We start from the raw sequence: 25,288 nt of genomic DNA, 5'->3' as shown, positions 1-25,288 counted from the left end.
ATGTAGATCTCTCTTTTTAAACCAGGTATTCCCAATCACCAGTCCTTTTTCAGCACATAAATCTACAAGCTCTTCAACATTTCCATTTACATCACTGAACACCCCATGTACACCAATTATTCCCTCAACTGCCACATTACTCACCTTTGCATTCAAATCACCCATCACTATAACCCGGTCTCGTGCATCAAAACTACTAACACACTCACTCATCCGCTCCCAAAACACTTGCCTGTTATGGTCTTTCTTCTCATGTCCAGGTTCATATGCACCAATAATCACCCATCTCCCTCAATCCACTTTCAGTTTTACCAATATCAATCTAGAATTTACTTTCATGCACTCTATCACATACTCCCACCACTCCTGTTTTAGTAGTAGTGCTACTCCTTCCTTGCTCTTGTCCTTTCACTAACCCCTGACTTTACTCCCAAGACATTCCCAAATCACTCTTCCCCTTTACCCTTGAGCTTCGTTTCACTCCGAGCCAAAACATCCAGGTTCGTTTCCTCAAACCTACTGCCTATTTCTCCTTTTTTTTCTCATCTTGGTTACATCCACACATATTTAGATACCCCAATCTGAGCCTTCGAGGAGGATGAGCACTCCCCGCGTGACTCCTGTTTCCCCTTTTAGAAAGTTAAAATTCGAGGAGGGGAGGGTTTCCAGCCCCCCGTTCCCGTCCCCTATATAATATATATTATATGAATAATATATATATATATATATAGATAATAATATATATAAATTATATAAATTTTAGGGAGAATAAAAAGATGTTCTGGAAGGAGGTAAATAGGGTGCGTAAGACAAGGGAGTAAATGGGAACTTCAGTGAAGGGCGTAAATGGGGAGGTGATAACAAGTAGCGGTGATGTGAGAAGGAGATGGAATGAGTATTTTGAAGGTTTGTTGAATGTGTCTGATGACAGAGTGGCAGATATAGGGTGTTTTGGTCGAGGTGGTGTGCAAAGTGAGAGGGTTAGGGAAAATGATTTGGTAAACAGAGAAGAGGTAGTAAAAGCTTTGCGGAAGATGAAAGCCGGCAAGGCAGCAGGTTTGGATGGTATTGCAGTGGAATTTATTAAAAAAGGGGTGACTGTATTGTTGACTGGTTGGTAAGGTTATTTAATGTATGTATGACTCATGGTGAGGTGCCTGAGGATTGGCGGAATGCGTGCATAGTGCCATCGTACAAAGGCAAAGGGGATAAGAGTGAGTGCTCAAATTACAGAGGTATAAGTTTGTTGAGTATTCCTGGTAAATTATATGGGAGGGTATTGATTGAGAGGGTGAAGGCATGTACAGAGCATCAGATTGGGGAAGAGCAGTGCGGTTTCAGAAGTGGTAGAGGATGTGTGGATCAGGTGTTTGCTTTGAAGAATGTATGTGAGAAATACTTAGAAAAGCAAATGGATTTGTATGTAGCATTTATGGATCTGGAGAAGGCATATGATAGAGTTGATAGAGATGCTCTGTGGAAGGTATTAAGAATATATGGTGTGGGAGGCAAGTTGTTAGAAGCAGTGAAAAGTTTTTATCGAGGATGTAAGGCATGTGTACGTGTAGGAAGAGAGGGAAGTGATTGGTTCTCAGTGAATGTAGGTTTGCGGCAGGGGTGTGTGATGTCTCCATGGTTGTTTAATTTGTTTATGGATGGGGTTGTTAGGGAGGTAAATGCAAGAGTCCTGGAAAGAGGGGCAAGTATGAAGTCTGTTGGGGATGAGAGAGCTTGGGAAGTAAGTCAGTTGTTGTTCGCTGATGATACAGCGCTGGTGGCTGATTCATGTGAGAAACTGCAGAAGCTGGTGACTGAGTTTGGTAAAGTGTGTGGAAGAAGAAAGTTAAGAGTAAATGTGAATAAGAGCAAGGTTATTAGGTACAGTAGGGGTGAGGGTCAAGTCAATTGGGAGGTGAGTTTGAATGGAGAAAAACTGGAGGAAGTGAAGTGTTTTAGATATCTGGGAGTGGATCTGGCAGCGGATGGAACCATGGAAGCGGAAGTGGATCATAGGGTGGGGGAGGGGGCGAAAATTTTGGGAGCCTTTAAAAATGTGTGGAAGTCGAGAGCATTATCTCGGAAAGCAAAAATGGGTATGTTTGAAGGAATAGTGGTTCCAACAATGTTGTATGGTTGCGAGGCGTGGGCTATGGATAGAGATGTGCGCAGGAGGATGGATGTGCTGGAAATGAGATGTTTGAGGAAAATGTGTGGTGTGAGGTGGTTTGATCGAGTAAGTAACGTAAGGGTAAGAGAGATGTGTGGAAATAAAAAGAGCGTGGTTGAGAGAGCAGAAGAGGGTGTTTTGAAATGGTTTGGGCACATTGAGAGAATGAGTGAGGAAAGATTGACCAAGAGGATATATGTGTCGGAGGTGGAGGGAACGAGGAGAAGAGGGAGACCAAATTGGAGGTGGAAAGATGGAGTGAAAAAGATTTTGTGTGATCGGGGCCTGAACATGCAGGAGGGTGAAAGGAGGGCAAGGAATAGAGTGAATTGGAGCGATGTGGTATACAGGGGTTGACGTGCTGTCAGTGGATTGAATCAAGGCATGTGAAGCGTCTGGGGTAAACCATGGAAAGCTGTGTAGGTATGTATATTTGCGTGTGTGGACGTGTGTATGTACATGTGTGTGGGGGGGGGTTGGGCCATTTCTTTCGTCTGTTTCCTTGCGCTACCTCGCAAACGCGGGAGACAGCGACAAAGTATAAAAAAAAATATATATATATATATATATATATATATATATATATATATATATATATATATATATATATATATATATATATATATATATATATATATATATATATTTCAAGAAATCACATTGGTGTGCATGATGTAAATGCTGGTAATCCAGTGGAGAATAAAACATGATAGGTTCTTAAGTGCACTTTCCTGTAATGATTACTTTATCAGGGGAGATACAAGAAAGAAATGTAACAGTCAGTTGATATACAAGGATGGGACCTAGCTAACAAGCGTTACCCGAATGGTGGAGATCGGGTGGGTGCGTTCGAGTCTAGCTACATTCGTATCATAAGATTCTCATTTTGTGGAAGAGAAATGGAGCTGTTTATCTACAATAAAACTATCTAATTAGTATAGACCTTCACCAATACTACTTTTACAATTATTCTTGTATTTATCAACAGAAGATTTATTGATAATTCTCCTGATAAAGTAATTAGAGTCAATAACTGAGTTGGCATTATTAAAGTCAATATATTGATCATAATTTTAAACATGATTGAACAAGGTATTTGATTCCTGTCATGTTCTTATACTAATTGCTTAAGTCTGACATAAAGATCCTTTACCAATCTGCCCAGCATAAAACATATAAGAATTTTTACATGGTATTCTCTAAACGCAGCTCGCAGAACTTTCTGGTGAGTTCCTGATAAGATATTCTTTATAGTGTTGTTGTTTCTGAAGGCTACATTCACATGATAGGATTTAAGCCACTTGGGCAGTAATGGAAAATTATCACTAAAAGTGAAAACTGAAAAATTCTTGGTGTCAAGTGGAGGTTTAAGCTTAGCTGTGTAAGATGATTTCTTTGTCAACTTAAGGGATTTATCAGTACAAAAGATCTAGGATACTTTAACCTGGATCCAATAGAATATATCTTCTCAACCTCATCATCAATAAACTCTTGACTACACATACGTAATGCCCTATGAAACATAGACTGAATGATGATAATCTAACTCTGTCAAGGTTGAGATGAGTAATTATGGATATATGAGCATACATTGGTAGGTTTTCTGTATATGTTAAACTTAAACATGTCTCCATCCCTATAGATCCTGTAATCTAAAAATGGTGACATACAATTATTTTCTATTTCTACAGTAAATTTGATTGAAGGTACTGAATTGTTAAGTGAAGGGAGAAAAGTTGGTAAATATTCATTTTTTAGCCAAACATAAAGAACATCATCTACATACCGCGACCAAAGTGCATTAGAAGGTAAGGTATCCTTTAGATATTTTGTGTAAAAGAATTCCACGTAAATAGGTTAAGGTATGTTGCATCATCACATAAAAGATCATTCATTTTAGATAGATAATTACTTTTGTTCATAACCACAAATGTATTAGCCAAATCTGATTTAGTAATGTGTACTATATCATCACCTTTTTTTTCAAATTGTTCATAGCACTTACGAACCTTTTATGATAATTAGTTTGTCAAAAATAGTTTTGACAAACTGCCATACACTAAACCTTTACAAATGTTAATTTCATCATTAGATAATATACTGTACTTTTCTGCATTACAAAATGACCTTGTACTATCAATAAAGTTGGCTTCCTTGTTAGAGCACACTAAACTTATCCATAACCTAGGTCACACAAATAATCCTTGTCCAATTGTTTATTGGACAGGTTCATCACAAAGGAAGGGTTTGTGTTCTTAGTCCGATCATTGTTTTCGATGAGATGGTCTAACTTAAGTTTATTCCGTTTACTTCTCAACGCATTATAGCAGTAGTCCAGCATACGGTTCCTCCATTGTGTTGGTATAGCCATTTGAAAGTCAAGTTTCTTCTCTCTAAAGATGGAAAAGGCCTCCTCCATTTCAATCTCTTTTTTTTTTTTTTAGATCTGGGCATCATTTGTTCGTCGAAGCATCTCTTAAGGAATTCAATTCATAACTCCAGTTTATGGGCCTTGATTAACGATTTGGAGAAAGTAGTAATGAAGGGGCAAAGTTCAGGAGAGTTTGTAGAACAGTAGTGGAAGAGCTGCGTGGTATCCATGTAACAAGAAATCTCATTAATGCACTTGATCTCGTAAATGCTGATAATCCACTGGAAAATGAAACAAGTTAAGTTCCTAAATGCACTTTCGGGTAATGTTCACATCATCAGGGGAGATACTTAAAAGAACAATATAACAGTCAGGTGATATACAAGAATGAGACGTAGCTAGGACGCCATTGTTAAACAAGCGTTACCTGAATAAATGGAGATCGAGTTTACAAACTTGATCTACAATAAAGCTGTCCAGTTTATATAGAACTTCACTAATATCAGTGTCACAATTCTTTGTGTACTTTATAATAGAAAATTCAATCATATTTCTCGTGGTACTGGAGTCAGAGTTGATATCTGAATTGCCATTACTCCAGTCAGTACAATGATCATAATATTGGTATTTTACCATTCTTAGATTGCATGATCCATAGGGATGGAAATATGTTTAAGATCAGCGTATACGGTAAACCTACCAATGTTTGCTCATATATCCATTATTACTCAACTCAGCATGACAGAATTGAACCATCATCATTCCAATCTGTGTTCCTTAGAACATTACGTATATGTAGACCAAGAGTTCATTGGTGATGAGTTTGAGAAGATATATTTTATTAGATCAAACTTAAAGTATTCTAGATCTTTCATTGATAAATCCCTTAAGTTGGTAAAGAAATAATTTTATGGAGTTAATCCCAAACCTCCCTTTGACACTAAGAATCTTTCAGTTCACCCTGTTATTGATAATTTTGCATTACTTCTCAGGTTGCTAAGTCCTATAATCTAAGTGTATCTTTAAGCAACAACAATCCTATGAAGAATATCTTAAACATGAGCTCACCAGAAAGTTCTGCGGGCTGCGTTTATAGAGGTACCATGTAAGAATTTTAATACGTTTTATGTTGGGCAGACTGGTAAGGATCTTTATGTTAGACATAAGCAACATGATTATAGTATAAGAACAGAACGAAAATCAAATGCCTTGTTTAATCATGCTGAAGACTATGATCATTGTATTTGACTGGGAGAATGCCAGCTCAGTTATTAACTCCAACACCTTTACCACGAGAAATAGTTAATTTTCGAATAATGAATACACAGTTATTAACTCCAACACCTTTACCACGAGAAATAGTTAATTTTCGAATAATGAATACACAAAGAATTGTATCATCAGTATTAGTGAGGGTCTATCTAAAATGAATAGCTTTATTGTAGATAGAATTTGTAAAGAGTTCCCTTTCTTGTCCACATGATAAAGATTTTATGTTAGGTATTTTGCTAGACTCGAACGCATCTATCCAATCTCCACCATTAGGGTAACGCTTGTTTACCAGTTGCGTGCTAGCTACGTCTCTTCTTTCTATATTAACTGACTGTTATTTCTTGTATCTCCCCAAATGTGGGCCTGATGGGATTTGACCAGTCTATACCCCGTTGCTCACCAACGTGAGACGAAGCGTATTCGATTATATAATATTCGAATAGTCATTTTCCTATAGTGGCGATCATAGCCTAGCCGTAGCGCTCCCGCCTGCCACGCAGGAGTCCCAGGTTCGATCCTGGCATGGAAGGAATAGAGTGAATTGGAACGATGTGGTATACCGGGGTCGACGTGCTGTCAATGGACTGAATCAGGGCATGTGAAACGTCTTTGGTAAACCAGAGGTAGGTCTGTGAGGCCTGGATGTGGAGATGGAGTTGTGGTTTCGGTACATTACACATGACAGCCAGAGACTGAGTGTGAATGAATGTGGCCTTTTATGTCTGTTTTCCTGGCGCTACCTCGCGGAAGCAGGGGGTAGCAATGCTGTTTCCTATAGGACGGAATAGCGTCAGGAAAGGATGAAGACAAGCAAGTACGAATACGTACGTGTATATATGTGTATGCCGAAGTTATTCATATGTATGAATATGTGTAAAAGTTGATATGTATATGTATATGTATTTATATGTGCGTGTACGGGTATTTATGTATATATGTGTATATGAGTGGATTGGCCGTTCTTGGTCTGTTTCCTGGCGCCACCTCGCTGACGCGGGAAACAAGTTTGATAATATTAGATAATATCATTATTACCATTACTCTTTTTCTTATACTTATTTGCTGTCTCCCGTGTTAACGAGGTAGCGCAACGAAACAGATGAAAGAATGGCCCAACCCACACACGCATATATACATACCTATGCATTTCAACGTATACATACATATGAATACACAGACATATACATATATACATATTTTCATATTCATACTTGCTACCTTCATCCATTTCCGTCGCCACCCCGCCACACATGAAATGGAACCCCCCCCCCATCCCCCGCGCGCGAGGTAGCGCTAGGAAAGGACAGGCCACATTCGTGCACACTCAGTCTCTAACTGTCATGTGTAATGCACCGAAGCCATAGCTCCCTTTCCACATCCAGGCCCCACAAAACTTGCCATGGTTTACCCCAGACGCTTATCATGCCCTGGTTCAATCCAATGACAGCACGTCGACCCCGGTATACCACATCGTTCCAATTCATTCTATTCCTTGCACGCCTTTCACCCTCATGTATGTTCAGGCCCCGTTAGCTCAAAATCTTTTTTCACCCCATCCTTCCACCTCTTATTTGATTTCCCGCTTCTCCTCGTTCCCTCCACCTCTGACACCTATATCCTCTTTGTCAATCTTTCCTCACTCATTCTCTCATGTGACCAAACCATTTCAATACACCCTATTCTGCTCTCTCAACCACACTCTTTTTATTACCACACATCTCTCTTACCCTTTCATTACTTAATCGATCAAACCACGTCACACCACATATTGTCCTCAAACATCTCATTTCCAGCACATCCGCCCTCCTCCGCACAACCCTATCCACAGCCCATGCCTCGCACCCAAATAACATTGTTGGAACCACTATTCCTTCAAACATACCCATTTTTGTTTTCCGAGATAACGTTCTCACCTTCACACACATTCTTGAACGCTCACAGAACCTTCACAATACCCCCCCCCCCCATCCCCCACCCTGTGGCACACTTATACTTCTATGGTTCCATCCGCTGCTAAATCCACTCCCAAATATTTAAGAAACTTCACTTCCTCCAGTTTTCCTCCAATCAAACTTACATCCCAATTAATTTGTCCCTCAACCTTACTGAACCTAATAATCTTGCTCTTATTCACAATTACTCTCAGCTTTCTTCTTTCACACACTTTACCAAACAAACTAAGTCACCAACTTCTGCAGTTTCTCACCCGAATCAGCCACCACATCTCCCTATCCACATCCAGGCCCCACAAATCTTTCCATGGTTTAACCCAGACGTTTCACATGCCCTGGTTTATTCCACTGACAGCACGTCGACCCCGGTAAAACACAATATACTCTATTTCTTGCACGTATTTCACCCTCCAGTATGTTCAGGCCCCAATCGCTCAAAATCTTCTTCACTCTATCACTCCACCTCCAATTTGGTCTTCCACTTCTTGTCCCCTCCTCCTCTGACACATACATCCTCTTTGTCAACCTTTCCTCACTCATTTTTTCCATATGTCCAGCCCATTTCAACACACCCTCTTCTGATCTCTCAACCACACTCTTTTTATTTCCACACATCTCTCTTACCCTTTCATTACTTACTCGATCAAACCACCTCACACCACATATTGTTCTCAAACATTTCATTTCCAACACATACACCCTCCTTCGTACAGCCCTATCGATAGGCCGTGCCTCTCAACCATATTATATTGTTGGAACCACTATTCCTTCAAACATACCCATTTTTGTTCTTCGAGGTACCTTTTTCTCCTTCCACACATTCGTTATCGCTCCCAGAACATTCGCTCCCTCCCTCACCCTGTGACTCACTTCCGCTTCCATGGTTCCATTCGCTGCTAAATCCACTCCCAGAAATCTAAAACACTTCACTTACTCCAGTTTTTCTCCATTCATCTTACATCCCAATTTACTTGTCCCTGAACCCTATTGAACCCAATAACCTTGCTCTTATTCACATCTAATCGCAAATTACTCCTTTCACACACTTTTCCAATCTCAGTCACCAATCTCTGCAGTTTCTGCCTCGAGTCAGCCACCAGAACTGTATCGTCAGCGGACAATAACTGACTCACTTTCCAAGTGCTCACATTCCCGACAGACTGTATACTCGCCCTCTCTCCAAAACTCTTGCATCTACCTCCGTAATCACCCCATCCATAAACAAATTAAACAAAATACCTTCCAACAACCAGGATTCGAGCCAAAGTCCTTTTGCGTGGTATACAGGAACGCTAAACGTTAGGTTATGATCTGCTAAAACTTCCTATATCATATAGATAAACCTCACTCATGTGCTTATCCATAGCGTAGAAGTATCCAGTCCCACCTTGATCTTAAGCTCTTTTGTGATTAATCAATTAATTACTATCATTACCCCTCAGTTTTGTCTGTTCTGAATTGTAGAATTTCAGGCTGATGGTTGCCTGTATCCAATAAACATTTTCTACCTATCTATGTGTTTATTTGTGTATTTACATACATACATACATACATACATACATACATACATACATACCTAAAGGTGTTACCGGGATCTTTCTTGTTTGTGGTTACTTATAAAACATCACCTTCGGTGGGGATGTATCGTCTTCAGTGGAAGAAAAGAAGTACAATCTCGTCGTAGTATTTTTCTCGCTAAATGAGTCCATCGTTTCCCTGCTACCGACTGTAGAGCAGCTTTGAAACTGCAGAAGCTTCATAGAATATCTGGTTTATATAAGTGCATACATATCCACATAGCTATTTAGAGATACAGAGGCAGATTTATGGTCTGTCATAAAGAAATACTCACAACATGCAGGGTAGGTTTCATGTTACATGTTACATGAGGTTACATGTCTTTTAGTTGAGAACGAGTCTCTGCATATATTACCTGAGGCTGGGTTTCTTTTCCTCCAGGTTGAGGAAGATGGTGTTCATCATGGAGAAGGTCCAGTGGGTGGGCAGGAGGGCGTGAAGCTGTGGGAGGGTGAGACTGGTGACCACCAGCAGCCTGGTGGCCCACACCAGGAGGCGGCCCTTATGGGAGGACTCAGCGAAGGCGGTGAGGAAGTCCGGGTCGTAGCTCACCACCACCACACTCACGCACCACGACCCCAGCCGCACCTGATCATAACCAATCGATTCATCATTACTAGAGTGATGAGTGTTAAACCATTATCCGAGAGTGACCTATTCACCTCCACAATATTATGAGTCACCTGCCCGCGCTATTAGCGGTATTAGAGTGACATACAGTACCCTTCTGTAGAGTGGCTCGATAATGAACTGAGGTACCTCTCTCAGTAGCTCCATGATTGTCATCTGCTCTTTTTCTTGAAGGGAGAGTTACTCAGTTGTCTGGATAATAATGTCAAGGTGGCTGTCCATCTTAACAGTGATAAGAGATTAATCTCTCTACTTCAGCAGTAGTGGAAGGGTGTTCTATCTGTGTTAAAAGTAATGTAAGTAACGTTTGCACCATAGCCATGATATGAAACACATCTGTCTGTCGACAGGCCTACTTGTAGCAGTAATACTAATGAGAGTGAATTGGCTTGAGGCTTCGCGATCAAGATTTGCTCTTCTCAACAGGAATGTAAAAGTAGCTTCATCGTGTCTTGAATAATAGGATGTGACACTGAATTACCCACATCAGCAATGTATAGTGAATGACCGATTCATCCAAGCAATAATCTGAAGAGTTGATACGCCTGCGTCAGTAGAAATGCGAGAATAACCTACCTGCCACAGGAGCAGCGTGCGAGTGACATACAGGTACCAAACGCAATATCTGATCCGCAAAAATAAGTGACTGAGAGTTAGTGTACATACACATGGGCTACGAGTCCTACTTTTAACAAGGTGGCAAACTGCTCAGTAGCGTGATGTAAGGTACTAAGTAGTTAAGCGCTCTTGTGTCTAATTCTCTAATTCTTTTCGTGCGATCTTTTCGTTCATAACATAAACTGCGCTCGTAGCTTCTGATTGCCTCTGACATTGGGAGAAAATGCAAGAAGAAAAAAAAGACGGCTCTCGTTCGTCGAAAGCTGCAGGTGACAGCAACCATATCATGCTTTTACATTTAGCATAACGATTTTATCATATTCTATCATACTTGATTGCCGTTTCCCGCGTTAGCGAAGTAGCGCCAGGTCACAAAGAAAATAAGACCGTCCACTCATATGCACACACACACACATATATATATATATATATATATATATATATATATATATATATATATATATATATATATATATATATATATATGTACATATATATATATATATATATATATATATATATATACGAATAAAGTGCATAGAAAGGCGCATCTTCATAGAACATACAAACCTCTAACAGCCAGGATCGAACCCGGGACCCCTGTCCAAGAGGCAGGAATGCTAACCGTTAGGCTATGGGCCTGGCTAATAGGAAGCAACTATTCGAATGCTAAGCACTCGAATACCCTTTGTCTCACAATGGTGAGCAACGGGGTCTACACCGTTTATTTTCCAACGGGCGCACATAGCCAGCTGATAACATTTTACCGAACCTAACTGTACAACGCGGAGGTATATGAATACGAATAAAGTGCATATGAACGCGCACCTTATAGAACATACAAACCTCCAGCATGCCTTTCATCGTCCTGCATGCTCAGGCCTCGATCGCTCAGAATCTTTTTTGCTCCATCCTTCCACTTCCAATTTGGTCTCCCACTTCTCGTTCTCTGCACCTCTGACACATATATCCTCTTTGTCAATCTTTCCTTACTCATTCTATCCATGTGACCAAACCATTTCAATACACCCTCTTCTGCTCTCTCAATCAAACTCTTTTCATTACCACACATCTCTCTTATCCTTTCATTACTTACTCGATCAAACCACCTCACACCACATATCGTCCTCAAACATCTCATTTCCAACACATCCACCCTCCTCCGCACAACCCTATATAGCTATAGCCCACGCCTCGCAATCATATATCATTGTTGGAGCAACTAGTCCTTCAAACAAAACCATTTTTGCCTTTCTAGATAATATTTTCGCCTTCCACACATTCTTCGACACTCCCAGAACTTTCGCCCCCTCCCCCTTCCTGTGACTCACTTCCGCTTCCATGGTTCCATCCGCTGCCAAATCCACTCCCAGATATCTAAAACACTTCACTTCCTCCAATTTTCCTCCATTCAAACTTTCCTCCAAATTGACTTGTCCCTCAACCCTACTGTACCTAATAACCTTGCTCTTATTCACATTTACTCTCAGCTTTCTTCATTCACAGACTTTTCCAAACTCAGTCACCAGCTTCTGCATATGTGCTCCTCTCTCCAAAACTCTTGCATTCACCTCCCTAACAACCTCATCCATAAACAAATTAAACAACCATGTAGACATCACGCACCCTTGCCACAAACCGACATTCACTGGGAACCAATTACTTTCCTCTATTCCTACTCGCACACATGCCTTACAGCGTCGATAAAAACTTTTCACTGTTTCTAGCAACTTGCCTCCCACACCATATACTCTTAATACCTTCCAACATTCTTTAAAGCAAACACCTGATCCATAAATCCTCTACCACCTCTGAAACCAGCACTGCTCTTTCCCAGTCTGATGCTCTGTACATGCCTTCACCCTTTCAATCAATACGCTCGACAAACTTACATCTCTGTAATTTGAACACTCTCCTTTATCCTCTTTGACTATGTACTATGGTACTATGCTTGCATTCCGCCAATCCTCAGGCACTTCACCATGAGCCATACATACAGTGAATATCCTCATCAACTTGTCAATAACACAGTCATCCCCTTTTTTAATAAATTCCATTGCAATACCATCCAAACCCGCTGCCTTGCCGGCTTTCATCTTCTGCTAAACTTTCACTACCTCTTCTCTGTCTACCAAACCATTCTCCTTGACCCTCTCAATTCGCACACCACCTCGAACAAAACACCCTATATCTGCCATTCTATCATCTAACACATTCAATAAACCTTCAAAATACTCACTCCATCTCCTTCTCACATCACCACTACTTGTTATTACCTCCCCATTAGCCCCCTTTACCGATGTTCCCATTTGTACTCTTGTCTTACGCACTTTACCTACCTCCATCAATAACATCTCTTTGTTCTTCCTAAAATCTAATGATACTTTCTCACCCCAACTCTCATTTGCCCTCTTTTCACCGCTTGCACCTTTCTCTTGACCTCTTGCCTCTTTCTTTTATATATCTCCCAGTCATTTGCACTATATCCCTGCAAAAATCGTCCAAATGCCTCTCTTCTCTTTCACTCATAATCTTACTTCTTCATCCCACCACTCACTACCCTTTCTAATCAACCCACCTCCCACACTTCTCATGTCACAAGCATCTTTTGCGCAAGCCATCACTGCTTCCCTACATACATCCTATTCCTCCCCCACTCTACGTCCTTTGCTCTCACCCTTTTCCATTCTGCACTCAGTCTCTACTGATCTTCCTCACACTAGTCTCCTTCCCAAACTCACTTACTCTCACCACTTGCTCGCCTTTATCCATTCCGGTGCCACCCCGCCACAGAGGAAACAGCATAACCCATCCATGCGTCAGTGAAGTAGCGCCAGGAGATAGACGAAGAAAGGCCATATCCGCTCAAATTCTTTTCCTGTCATGTGTAATGCACAGAAACCACACCTTTCTATGGCATACCTCAGATCTTTAACATTCCCTGGTTCAGTCCATTGACGGCAAGTCGACCCGAGTATATCATATCGTCTTAACTCACTCTGTTCTGTACACGCCTTTCAATTTCCTGCATGTTCAGGCCCCGATAGGTCAAAATCTTTTTCACTCAATCCTTCCACCTCCATTTTGGTCTCCCGCTTTTCCTTGTTCCCGCCACCTCTAACACATATATCCTCTTATAACTGCTATAAGCCATTCTCCATTAACTTCGCTTTGCTTCTACGAAGTTTGTTTAATCTTATATGTTTATGAAGGAAAGTGAATGGGGGTATAATTCAAACATATTCATCTGTTCTTCAAATACTTTGAAGAAAGCATGATTAATAAGTATAATCAATATAGCTAGTTCTTGTAACTGCATCCAGAAACCGTTGTAAATATAACGAAAAGAATAACATAATGTGAATGAGCACATGTTGTTAAGGATATAGGTACATTTAGCATTATGACAGTAAACGTCATCAATAGCCACCTGTTATTACAGTTCATGTCCTAATGAAGATATGCAACGAGAATGTGTTACAGCAGGTCATGAATTACCGAGCAGTCATTTGTTTCGCTTTAGACCGGGCCTCAGTAGTAATGATAGTGTGACCTACGTTCCACAGAAGTATTGTGAGATTGATCTACCCGCCTCTATAGTTATGTGAAAATGACTTACCCGATTCCTCAGTGGTGTGAGTGGCCTCCCAACAGCAGCAGTAAAGTGAGAGTGGCTAAACTGCCTCGACAGATATATGAGAGCCGTTTACCTTCCTCAGCAGCAGGAATGACTTACCCACCTCAGCAACATTATCCACCGCAGGAGCACTATGCCAGTGATACACCAGCCCTCATAAGTAATGAGTGGCGAACCCTCCTCCTTAATAGTAAAGTGAAAGTAATTTATCCAGTTCACCAGTTTGAGCGTCTCACTGTCTCCCTCTGCAGTAATGTGCACCACATTAGTAATGCGAGAGTGACGCACCTGCCTAGCCTGGCCGACCAGGTGGTAGAGCAGCGCCTGCGTCACGTTACCGTCCTGACCGTCCACCCTCACCTCCATCACCGTCACCCCCCGGGGAGAGGACCTCTCACTGCTCACCTCCTGAGGGATGAAGAGGCGGTAACTGATTTATTTTACCCAAAACTTACCAAAGCCTTAACAGCAAAATAAGGAGGTGGACCATTCGCGCGGTTATGATTTTGAGAAACACTGTTATGTGTACAGTATTCTTGCTCTCTTGTAGTGGAACTGAACAAAACTTACCGTTTGATAAGATTCCTATAAAAAGAACACATGTAATAACGCTCATTACAACGAAATTGAGGCTCTTGTCTGCTTATATTGTTCAGTTGGTTGCATTATGTGAATCTATAAAGATCAGCCACAATTTGAATGATTCTCATGGATCAGGAAAGTTTACATTTGACAAAAAACGTATACTACATGTTTAGTAAACTATCATGATTTAGTTCCATTTGAATCTTAAGTCAATATTGCGTTAATGTTGGAAAGATCCGTCCTGCATGTTTAGAAACCTGTGTTTACATCCTCTCCATGCCTATTGAAACTAATACACACAAAAGCGCTCGTCGCTTAATGTTTCATTTTTTCATGTGGCCACGAGCATACATACATGGATATGAAATATCTGGGGTAAACCATGGGATGGTCTGTGGGGCCTGGATGTCGATATCGAACCGTGGTTTCGGTGCATTACACATGACAGGTAGAGCCTGAGTGTGAACGAATGTGGCCTTTCTACGTCTGTTCTTGACGCTACCTCACTAACGTTGGATAAGGCGATCAAGTATAATCATATATACATATCATCCCTGGGATAGGGGAGAAAGAATACTTCCCACGTATTCCCTGCGTGTCCTAGAAGGCGACTAAAAGGGGAGGGAGCGGGTGGCTGGAATTCCTCCCCTCTAGTTTTTTTCAATTTTCCAAAAGAAGGAACAGAGAAGGGGGCCAGGTGAGAATATTCCCTCAAAGGCCCAGTAGCCTGTTCTTAATGCTACCTCGCTAACGCGGGAAATGGCGAATAGTACGAAAGAAAGATATATATATATATATATATATATATATATATATATATATATATATATATATATATATATATATTTCTTTTTTGCTTTGTCGCTGTCTCTCGCGTTTGCGAGGTAGCGCAAGGAAACAGACGAAAGAAATGGCCCAACCCACCTCCATACACATGCATATACATACGTCCACACACGCAAATATACATACCTACACAGCTTTCCATGGTTTACCCCAGACGCTTCACATGTCTTGATTCAATCCACTGACAGCACGTCAACCCCGGTATACCAACATCGCTCCAATTCACTCTATTCCTTGCCCTCCTTTCACCCTCCTGCATGTTCAGGCCCCGATCACACAAAATCTTTTTCACTCCATTTTCCACCTCCAATTTGGTCTCCCTCTTCTCCTCGTTCCCTCCACCTCCGACACATATATACTCTTGGTCAATCTTTCCTCACTCATTCTTTCCATGTGCCCAAACCATTTCAAAACACCCTCTTCTGCTCTCTCAACCACGCTCTTTTTATTTCCACACATCTCTCTTACCCTTACGTTACTTACTCGATCAAACCACCTCACACCACACATTGTCCTCAAACATCTCATTTCCAGCACATCCATCCTCCTGCGCACAACTCTATCCATAGCCCACGCCTCGCAAACATACAACATTGTTGGAACCACTATTCCTTCAAACATACCCATTTTTGCTTTCCGAGATAATGTTCTCGACTTCCACACATTCTTCAAGGCTCCCAGAACTTTCGCCCCCTCCCCCACCCTATGATCCACTTCCGCTTCCATGATTCCATCCGCTGCCAGATCCACTCCCAGATATCTAAAACACTTCACTTCCTCCAGTTTTCCTCCATTCAAACTCACCTCCCAATTGACTTGACCCTCAACTCTACTGTACCTAATAACCTTGCTCTTATTCACATTTACTCTTAACTTTCTTCTTTCACAAACTTTACCAAACTCAGTCACCAGCTTCTGCAGTTTCTCACATGAATCAGCCACCAGCGCTGTATCATCAGCGAACAACAACTGACTCACTTCCCAAGCTCTCTCATCCCCAACAGACTTCATACTTGCCCCTCTTTCCAAAACTCTTGCATTCACCTCCCTGACAACCCCATCCATAAACAAATTAAACAACCATGGAGACATCACACACCCCTGCCGCAAACCTACATTCACTGAGAACCAATCACTTCCCTCTCTTCCTACACGTACACATGCCTTACATCCTCGATAAAAACTTTTCACTGCTTCTAACAACTTGCCTCCCACACCATATATTCTTAATACCTTCCACAGAGCATCTCTATCAACTCTACCATATGCCTTCTCCAGATCCACAAATGCTAAATACAAATCCATTTGCTTTTCTAAGTATTTCTCACATACATTCTTCAAAGCAAACACCTGATCCACACATCCTCTACCACTTCTGAAACCACACTGCTCTTCCCCAATCTGATGCTCTGTACATGCCTTCACCCTCTCAATCAATACCCTCCCATATAATTTAGGAGGAATACTCAACAAACTTATACCTCTGTAATTTGAGCACTCACTCTCATCCCCTTTGCCTTTATACAATGGCACTATGCACGCATTCCGCCAATCCTCAGGCACCTCACCATGAGTCATACATACAGTAAATAACCTTACCAACCAGTCAACAATACAGTCACCCCCTTTTTTAAAAAATTCCACTGCAATACCATCCAAACCCGCTGCCTTGCCGGCTTTCATCTTCCGCAAAGCTTTCACTACCTCTTCTCTGTTTACCAAATCATTTTCCCTAACCCTCTCTCTTTGCACACCACCTCGACCAAAACACCCTATGTCTGCCACTCTATCATCAAACACATTCAACAAACCTTCAAAATACTCACTCCATCTCCTTCTCACATCACCACTACTTGTTTTCACCTCCCCATTTGCGCCCTTCACTGAAGTTCCCATTTGCTCCCTTGTCTTACGCACTTTATTTACCTCCTTCCAGAACATCTTTTTATTCTCCCTAAAATTTAATGATACTCTCTCACCCCAGCTCTCATTTGCCCTTTTTTTCACCTCTTGCACCTTTCTCTTGACCTCCTGTCTCTTTCTTTTATACGTCTCCCACTCAATTGCATTTTTTCCCTGCAAAAATCGTCCAAATGCCTCTCTCTTCTCCTCCACTAATACTCTTACTTCTTCATCCCAACACTCACTACCCTTTCTAATCAACCCACCTCCCATTCTTCTCATGCCACAAGCATCTTTTGCGCAATCCATCACTGATTCCCTAAATACATCCCATTCCTCCCCACTCCCCTTACTTCCATTGTTCTCACCTTTTTCCATTCTGTACTCAGTCATATATATATATATATATATATATATATATATATATATATATATATATATATATATATATATATATATATATGACAGATAGAAACTGAGTGTGAACAAATGTGGCCTTTCTTCTCTTTTCCTAGCGCTACCTCGCGCGCATGCGGGGGAAGGGGTTGTCATTTCATGTGTGGCGGGGTGGCGACGGATGGAATAAAGGCAGGAAGTATGAATTATGTACATGTGTATATATGTATATGTCTGTGTATGTATATCTATCTATCTATTTATCTATCTATCTATCTATTTATCTATCTATCTATCTATCTATCTATATATATATATATATATTTATATATATATATATATATATATATATATATATATATATATATATATATATATATATTATTATACTTTGTCGCTGTCTCCCGCGTTTGCGAGGTAGCGCAAGGAAACAGACGAAAGAAATGGCCCAACCCCCCCCCATACACTTGTATGTACTTACGTCCACACACGCAAATATACATACCTACACAGCTTTCCATGGTTTACCCCAGATGCTTCACATGCCTTGATTCAATCCACTGACAGCACGTCAACCCCGGTATACCACATCGCTCCAATTCACTCTATTCCTTGCCCTCCTTTCACCCTCCTGCATGTTCAGGCCCCGATCACACAAAATCTTTTTTACTCCATCTTTCCACCTCCAATTTGGTCTCCCTCTTCTCCTCGTTCCCTCCACCTCCGACACAAATATCTTCTTGGTCAATCTTTCCCCACTCCTTCTCTCCATGTGCCCAAACCACTTCAAAACACCCTCTTCTGCTCTCTCAACCACGCTCTTTTTATTTCCACACATCTCTCTTACCCTTACGTTACTCATTCGATCAAACCACCTCACACCACACATTGTCCTCAAACATCTCATTTCTATCACATCCATCCTCCTGCGCAAAACTCTATCCATAGCCCACGCCTCGCAACCATACAACATTGTTGGAACCACTATTCCTTCAAACATGCCCATTTTTGCTTTCCGAGATAATGTTCTCGACTTCCACACATTCTTCAAGGCCCCCAGAATTTTCGCCGCCTCCCCCACCCTATGATCCACTTCCGCTTCCATGGTTCCATCCGCTGCCAGATCCACTCCCAGATATCTAAAACACTTCACTTCCTCCAATTTTTCTCCATTCAAACTCACCTCCCAATTGACTTGACCCTCAACCCTACTGTACCTAATAACCTTGCTCTTATTCACATTTACTCTTAACTTTCTTCTTCCACACACTTTACCAAACTCAGTCACCAGCTTCTGCAGTATCTCACATGAATCAGCCACCAGCGCTGTATCATCAGCGAACAACAACTGACTCACTTCCCAAGCTCTCTCATCCCCAACAGACTTCATACTTAACCCTTTTTCCAAAAATCTTGCATTTACCTCCCTAACAACCCCATCCATAAACAAATTAAACAACCATGGAGACATCACACACCCCTGCCGCAAACCTACATTCACTGAGAACCAATCACTTTCCTCTCTTCCTACACGTACACATGCCTTACATCCTCGATAAAAACTTTTCACTGCTTCTAACAACTTGCCTCCCACACCATATATTCTTAATACCTTCCACAGAGCATCTCTATCAACTCTGTCATATGCCTTCTCCAGATCCATAAATGCTACATACAAATCCATTTTATATATATATATATATATATATATATATATATATATATATATATATATATATATATATATATATATATATATATATATATACATATATATATATATATATTTATTTTGCTTTGTCGCTGTCTCCCGCGTTTGCGAGGTAGCGCAAGGAAACAGACGAAAGAAATGGCACAACCCACCCTCATACACATGTATATACATACACGTCCACACACGCAAAAATACATACCTATACATCTCAATGTACACATATATATACACACACAGACACATGCATATACACCCATACACGCAATTCACACTGTCTGCCTTTATTCATTTCCATCGCCACCTCGCCACACATGGAATGACATCCCCCTCCCCCCTCATGTGTGCGAGGTAACGCTAGGAAAAGACAACAAAGGCCCCATTCGTTCACACTCAATCTCTAGCTGTCATACAATAATGCCCGAAACCACAGCTCCCTTTCCACATCCAGGCCCCACACTACTTTCCATGGTTTACCCCAGACGCTTCACATGCCCTGATTCAATCCACTGACAGCACGTCAACCCCGGTATACCACATCGATCCAATTCACTCTATTCCTTGCCCTCCTTTCACCCTCCTGCATGTTCAGGCCCCGATCACTCAAAATCTTTTTCACTCCATCTTTCCACCTCCAATATGGTCTCCCACTTCTCCTCGTTCCCTCCACCTCCGACACATATATCCTCTTGGTCAATATTTCCTCACTCATTCTCTCCATGTGCCCAAACCATTTTAAAACACCCACTTCTGCTCTCTCAACCACGCTCTTTTTATTTCCACACATCTCTCTTACCCTTACATTACTTACTCGATAAAATTACCTCACGCCACAAATTTTCCTCAAACATCTCATTTCCAGCACTTCCACTCTCCTGCGCACAACTCTATCCATAGCCCACGCCTCGCAACCATACAACATTGCTGGAACCACTATTCCTTCAAACATACCCATTTTTGCTTTCCGAGATGATGTTCTCGACTTCCACACATTCTTCAAGGCTCCCCGGATTTTTGCCCTCTCCCCAACCTTATGATTCACTTCCGCTTCCATGGTACCATTCGCTGCGAGATCCACTCCCAGATATCTAAAACACTTTACTTCCTCCAGTTTTTCTCCATTCAAACTTACCTCCCAATTGACTTGACCCTCAACCCTACTGTACCTAATAACCTTGCTCTTATTCACATTTACTCTTAACTTTCTTCTTTCACACACTTTACCAAACTCAGTCACCAGCTTCTGCAGTTTCTCACATGAATTAGCCACCAGCGCTGTATCATCAGCGAACAACAACTGACTCACTTCCCAAGCTCTCTCATTCACAACAGACTTCATACTTGCCCCTCTTTCCAAAACTATTGCATTCACTTCCCTAACAACCCCATCCATAAAGAAATTAAACAACCATGGAGACATCACACATCCCTGCCGCACACCTACATCCACTGAGAACCAATTACTTTCCTCTCTTCGTACACGTACACATGCCTTACATCCTCGATAAAAACTTTTCACTGCTTCTAACAACTTGCCTCCTACACCATATATTCTTAATACCTTCCACAGAACATCTCTATCAACTCTATCATATGCCTTCTCCAGATCCATAAATGCTACATACAAATCCATTTGCTTTTCTAAGTATTTCTCACATACATTCTTCAAAGCAAACACCTGATCCACACATCCTCTACCACTTCTGAAACCACACTGCTCTTCCCCAATCTGATGCTCTGTACATGCCTTCACCCTCTCAATCAATACCCTCCCATATAATTTACCAGGAATACTCAACAAACTTATACCTCTGTAATTTGAGCACTCACTCTTATCCCTTTTGCCTTTGTATAATGGCACTATGCACGCATTCCGCCAATCCTCAGGCACCTCACCATGAGTCATACATACATTAAATAACCTTACCAACCAGTCAACAATACAGTCACCCCCTTTTTTAATAAATTCCACTGCAATACCATCCAAACCTGCTGCCTTGCCGGCTTTCATCTTCCGTAAAGCTTTTACTACCTCTTCTCTGTTTACCAAATCATTTTCCCTAACCGTCTCACTTTGCAAACCACCTCGACCAAAACACCCTATATCTGCCACTCTATCATCAAACACATTCAACAAACCTTCAAAATACTCACTCCATCGCCTTCTCACATCATCACTACTTGTTATCACTTCCCCATTAGCGCCCTTCAATGACGTTCCCATTTGCTCCCTTGTCTTACGCACTTTATTTACCTCCTTCCAGAACATCTTTTTATTCTCCCTAAAATTTAATGTTACTTTCTCACCCCAACTCTCATTTGCCCTCTTTTTCACCTCTTGCACCTTTCTCTTGACCTCCTGTCTCTTTCTTTTATACATCTCCTACTCAATTTCATTTTTTCCCTGCAAAAATCGTCCAAATGCCTCTCTCTTCTCTTTCACTAATAATCTTACTTCTTCATCCCACCACTCACTACCCTTTCTACTCAACCCACCTCCCATGCTTCTCATGCCACAAGAATCTTTTGCGCACTCCATTACTGATTCCCTAAATACATCCCATTCCTCCCCAACTCCCCTTACCTCCATTGTTCTCACCTTTTTCCACTCTGTACTCAGTCTCTCCTGGTACTTCCTCACACAAGTCTCCCTCCGAAGCTCACTTACTCTCACCACCCTCTTCACCCCAACATTCACTCTTCTTTTCTGAAAACCCATACAAATCTTCACCTTAGCCTCCACAAGATAATGATCAGATATCCCTCCAGTTGCACCTCTCAGCACATTAACATCCAAAAGTCTCTCTTTCGCGCGCCTGTCAATTAACACGTAATCCAATAACGCTCTCTGGCTATCTCTCCTACTTACATACGTATACTTATGTATATCTCGCTTTTTAAACCAGGTATTCCCAATCATCAGTCCTTTTTCAGCACATAAATCTACAAGCTCTTCACCATTTCCATTTACAACAATGAACACCCCATGTATACCAATTATTCCCTCAACTGCCACATTACTCACCTTTGCATTCAAATCACCCGTCACTATAACCCGGTCTCGTGCATCAAAACCACTAACACTCATTCAGCTGCTCCCAAAACACTTGCCTCTCATGATCTTTCTTCTCATACCCAGGTGCATATGCACCAATAATCACCCATCTCTCTCCATCAACTTTCAGTTTTACCCTTATTAATCGAGAATTTACTTTCTTACATTCTATCACATACTCCCACAACTCCTGTTTCAGGAGTACTGCTACTCCTTCCCTTGCTCTTGTCCTCTCACTAACCCCTGACTTTACTCCCAAGACATTCCCAAACCACTCTTCCCCTTTACCCTTGAGCTTCGTTTCACTCAGAGCCAAAACATCCAGGTTCCTTTCCTCAAACATACTACCTATCTCTCCTTTTTTCACATCTTGGTTACATCCACACACATTTAGATACCCCAATCTGAGTCTACGAGGAGGATGAGCACTCCCCGCGTGACTCCTTCTGTTTACCATTTTTAGAAAGTTAAAATACAAGGAGGGGAGGATTTCTAGCCCCCCGCTCCCGTCCCCTCTAGTCGTCTTCTACGACACATGAGGAATGCGTGGGAAGTATTCTTTCACCCCTATCCCCAGGGATAATATATATATATATATATATATATATATATATATATATATATATATATATATATATATATATATATATATATATATATATATATATATATATATATGTATATATATATATACACACACATATACAGACAAACACACACATGCACACACACGCACACACACATATATATATATATATATATATATATATATATATATATATATATATATATATATATATATATATATATATATATATATATGTACGTATGAAAAATGTAAGAAATAATTTAGAAAACTGAAACTTCTAGCTTGAAATGAAATGAAAAATGAATGTCACATGATGGTTCAACCTCTGGCAATTGAAAAGGGAAATGTATAAATTTATTTACACAAACGTAAATAGTAGTTTTAATCAATTTAACCACTGTATCATACTGCCTGGTCCACTTCTCTTATCATGAAACTGGAATATTGGCTTATGATGTTTCTGAATTTACTTCATTACACAAAGTAAAACCATATCTTGGATACATGAGGGTAGGTAGTTGGTCATCCGCCATAATAAAGCCTTGTCAGACCAAAAGTTTATCTGGACCTCAACTTTTCCAGTACATTCATGAAAAACACCTTTTTGCTTTCCATCTCTATCACTTAGAAAAATGCTCCCTTTGTTTACATTTCAATGAAAGAATAAGCTTCAATATATATATATATATATATATATATATATATATATATATATATATATATATATATATATATATATATATATATATATATATATTTCTATTTATTCATTTTATTTTCCTTTGTCGCTGTCTCCCGCGCTAGCGAGGTAGCGCAAGGAAACAGACGAAACAATGGCCCAACCCACCCACATACACATGTTGTATATACACGTCCACACACACGATTATACATACCTATACATCTAAACGTATACATATATATACACATACAGACACAAATATATATATACACACGTACATAATTCATACTGTCTGCCTTTATTCATTTCATTGCCATCCCGCCACACATGAAATAACAATCCTCTCCCCCCCCCCTCATGTGTGAGGGGTAGCGCTAGGAAGACAACAAAGGCCACATTCGGTCACACGCAGTCTCTAGCTGCCATGTAATAATCACCGAAACCACAGCTCCCTTTCCACATCCAGGCCCCACAAAACTTTCCATGGTTTACCCCAGACGCTTCACATGCCCTGTTTCAATCCATTGACAGCACGTCGACCCCGGTATACCACATCGTTCCAATTTACTCTATTCCTTGCACGCCTTTCACCCTCTTGCATGTTTAGGCCCCGATCACTCAAAATCTTTATCACTCCATCTTTCCACCTCCAATTCGGTCTTCCACTTCTCCTCGTTCCCTCCACCTCCGACACATATATCTTCTTGGTCAATCTTTCCTCACTCATTCTCTCCATGTGACCAAACCATTTCAAAACACCCTCTTCTGCTCTCTCAACCACACTCTTTTTATTACCACACGCCTCTCTTACCCTATTATTACTTACTCGATCAAACCACCTTACACCATATATTGTCCTCAAACATCTCATTTCCAGCACATCCACCCTCTTCCTCACAACTCTATCCATAGCCCACGCCTCGCAATCATACAACATTGTTGGAACCACTATTCCTTCAAACATACCCATTTTTGCTTTCCCGGAATTTTCACCTCCTCCCCCACCCTATGATTCACTTCCGCTTCCATGGTTCCATCCACCGCCGGATCCACTCACAGATATCTAAAACTCTTCACTTCCTCCAGTTTTTCTCCATTCAAACTTACCTCCCAATTGACTTGACCCTAAAACCTACTGTACCTAATAACCCTGCTCTTATTCACATTTATTCTTAACTATCTTCTTTCACACACTTTACCAAACTTTACCACCAGCTTCTGCAGTTTCTCATATGAATCAGCCACCAGTTCTGTATCATCAGCGAACAACAACTGACTCACTTCCCAAGCTCTCTCA

At 41.0% G+C, this 25,288-nt stretch overlaps 1 protein-coding gene across 1 annotated transcript in view; it reads right to left on the bottom strand.

Moving 5' to 3' along the window:
* The window catches only part of LOC139754190 (ionotropic receptor 93a-like), a 298,583-nt gene that overhangs the window by 46,101 nt on the left and 227,194 nt on the right, over window positions 1–25,288 (bottom strand). Inside the window, exons 3-4 of the mRNA XM_071671401.1 lie at window positions 14,514–14,633; window positions 9,696–9,928 (exon numbers count right to left, since the gene is read on the bottom strand). Coding sequence (XP_071527502.1) covers window positions 9,696–9,928; window positions 14,514–14,633 — 353 coding nt within the window. The remainder of the gene's footprint in view (window positions 1–9,695; window positions 9,929–14,513; window positions 14,634–25,288) is intronic.

This window comes from Panulirus ornatus, chromosome 16 (genome assembly GCF_036320965.1).
Source record: "Panulirus ornatus isolate Po-2019 chromosome 16, ASM3632096v1, whole genome shotgun sequence".
Classification (NCBI taxonomy): domain Eukaryota; kingdom Metazoa; phylum Arthropoda; class Malacostraca; order Decapoda; family Palinuridae; genus Panulirus; species Panulirus ornatus.
The sequence above is the reverse complement of the archived record's forward strand: the minus strand, read 5'-3'. Positions and strand labels throughout refer to the sequence as shown.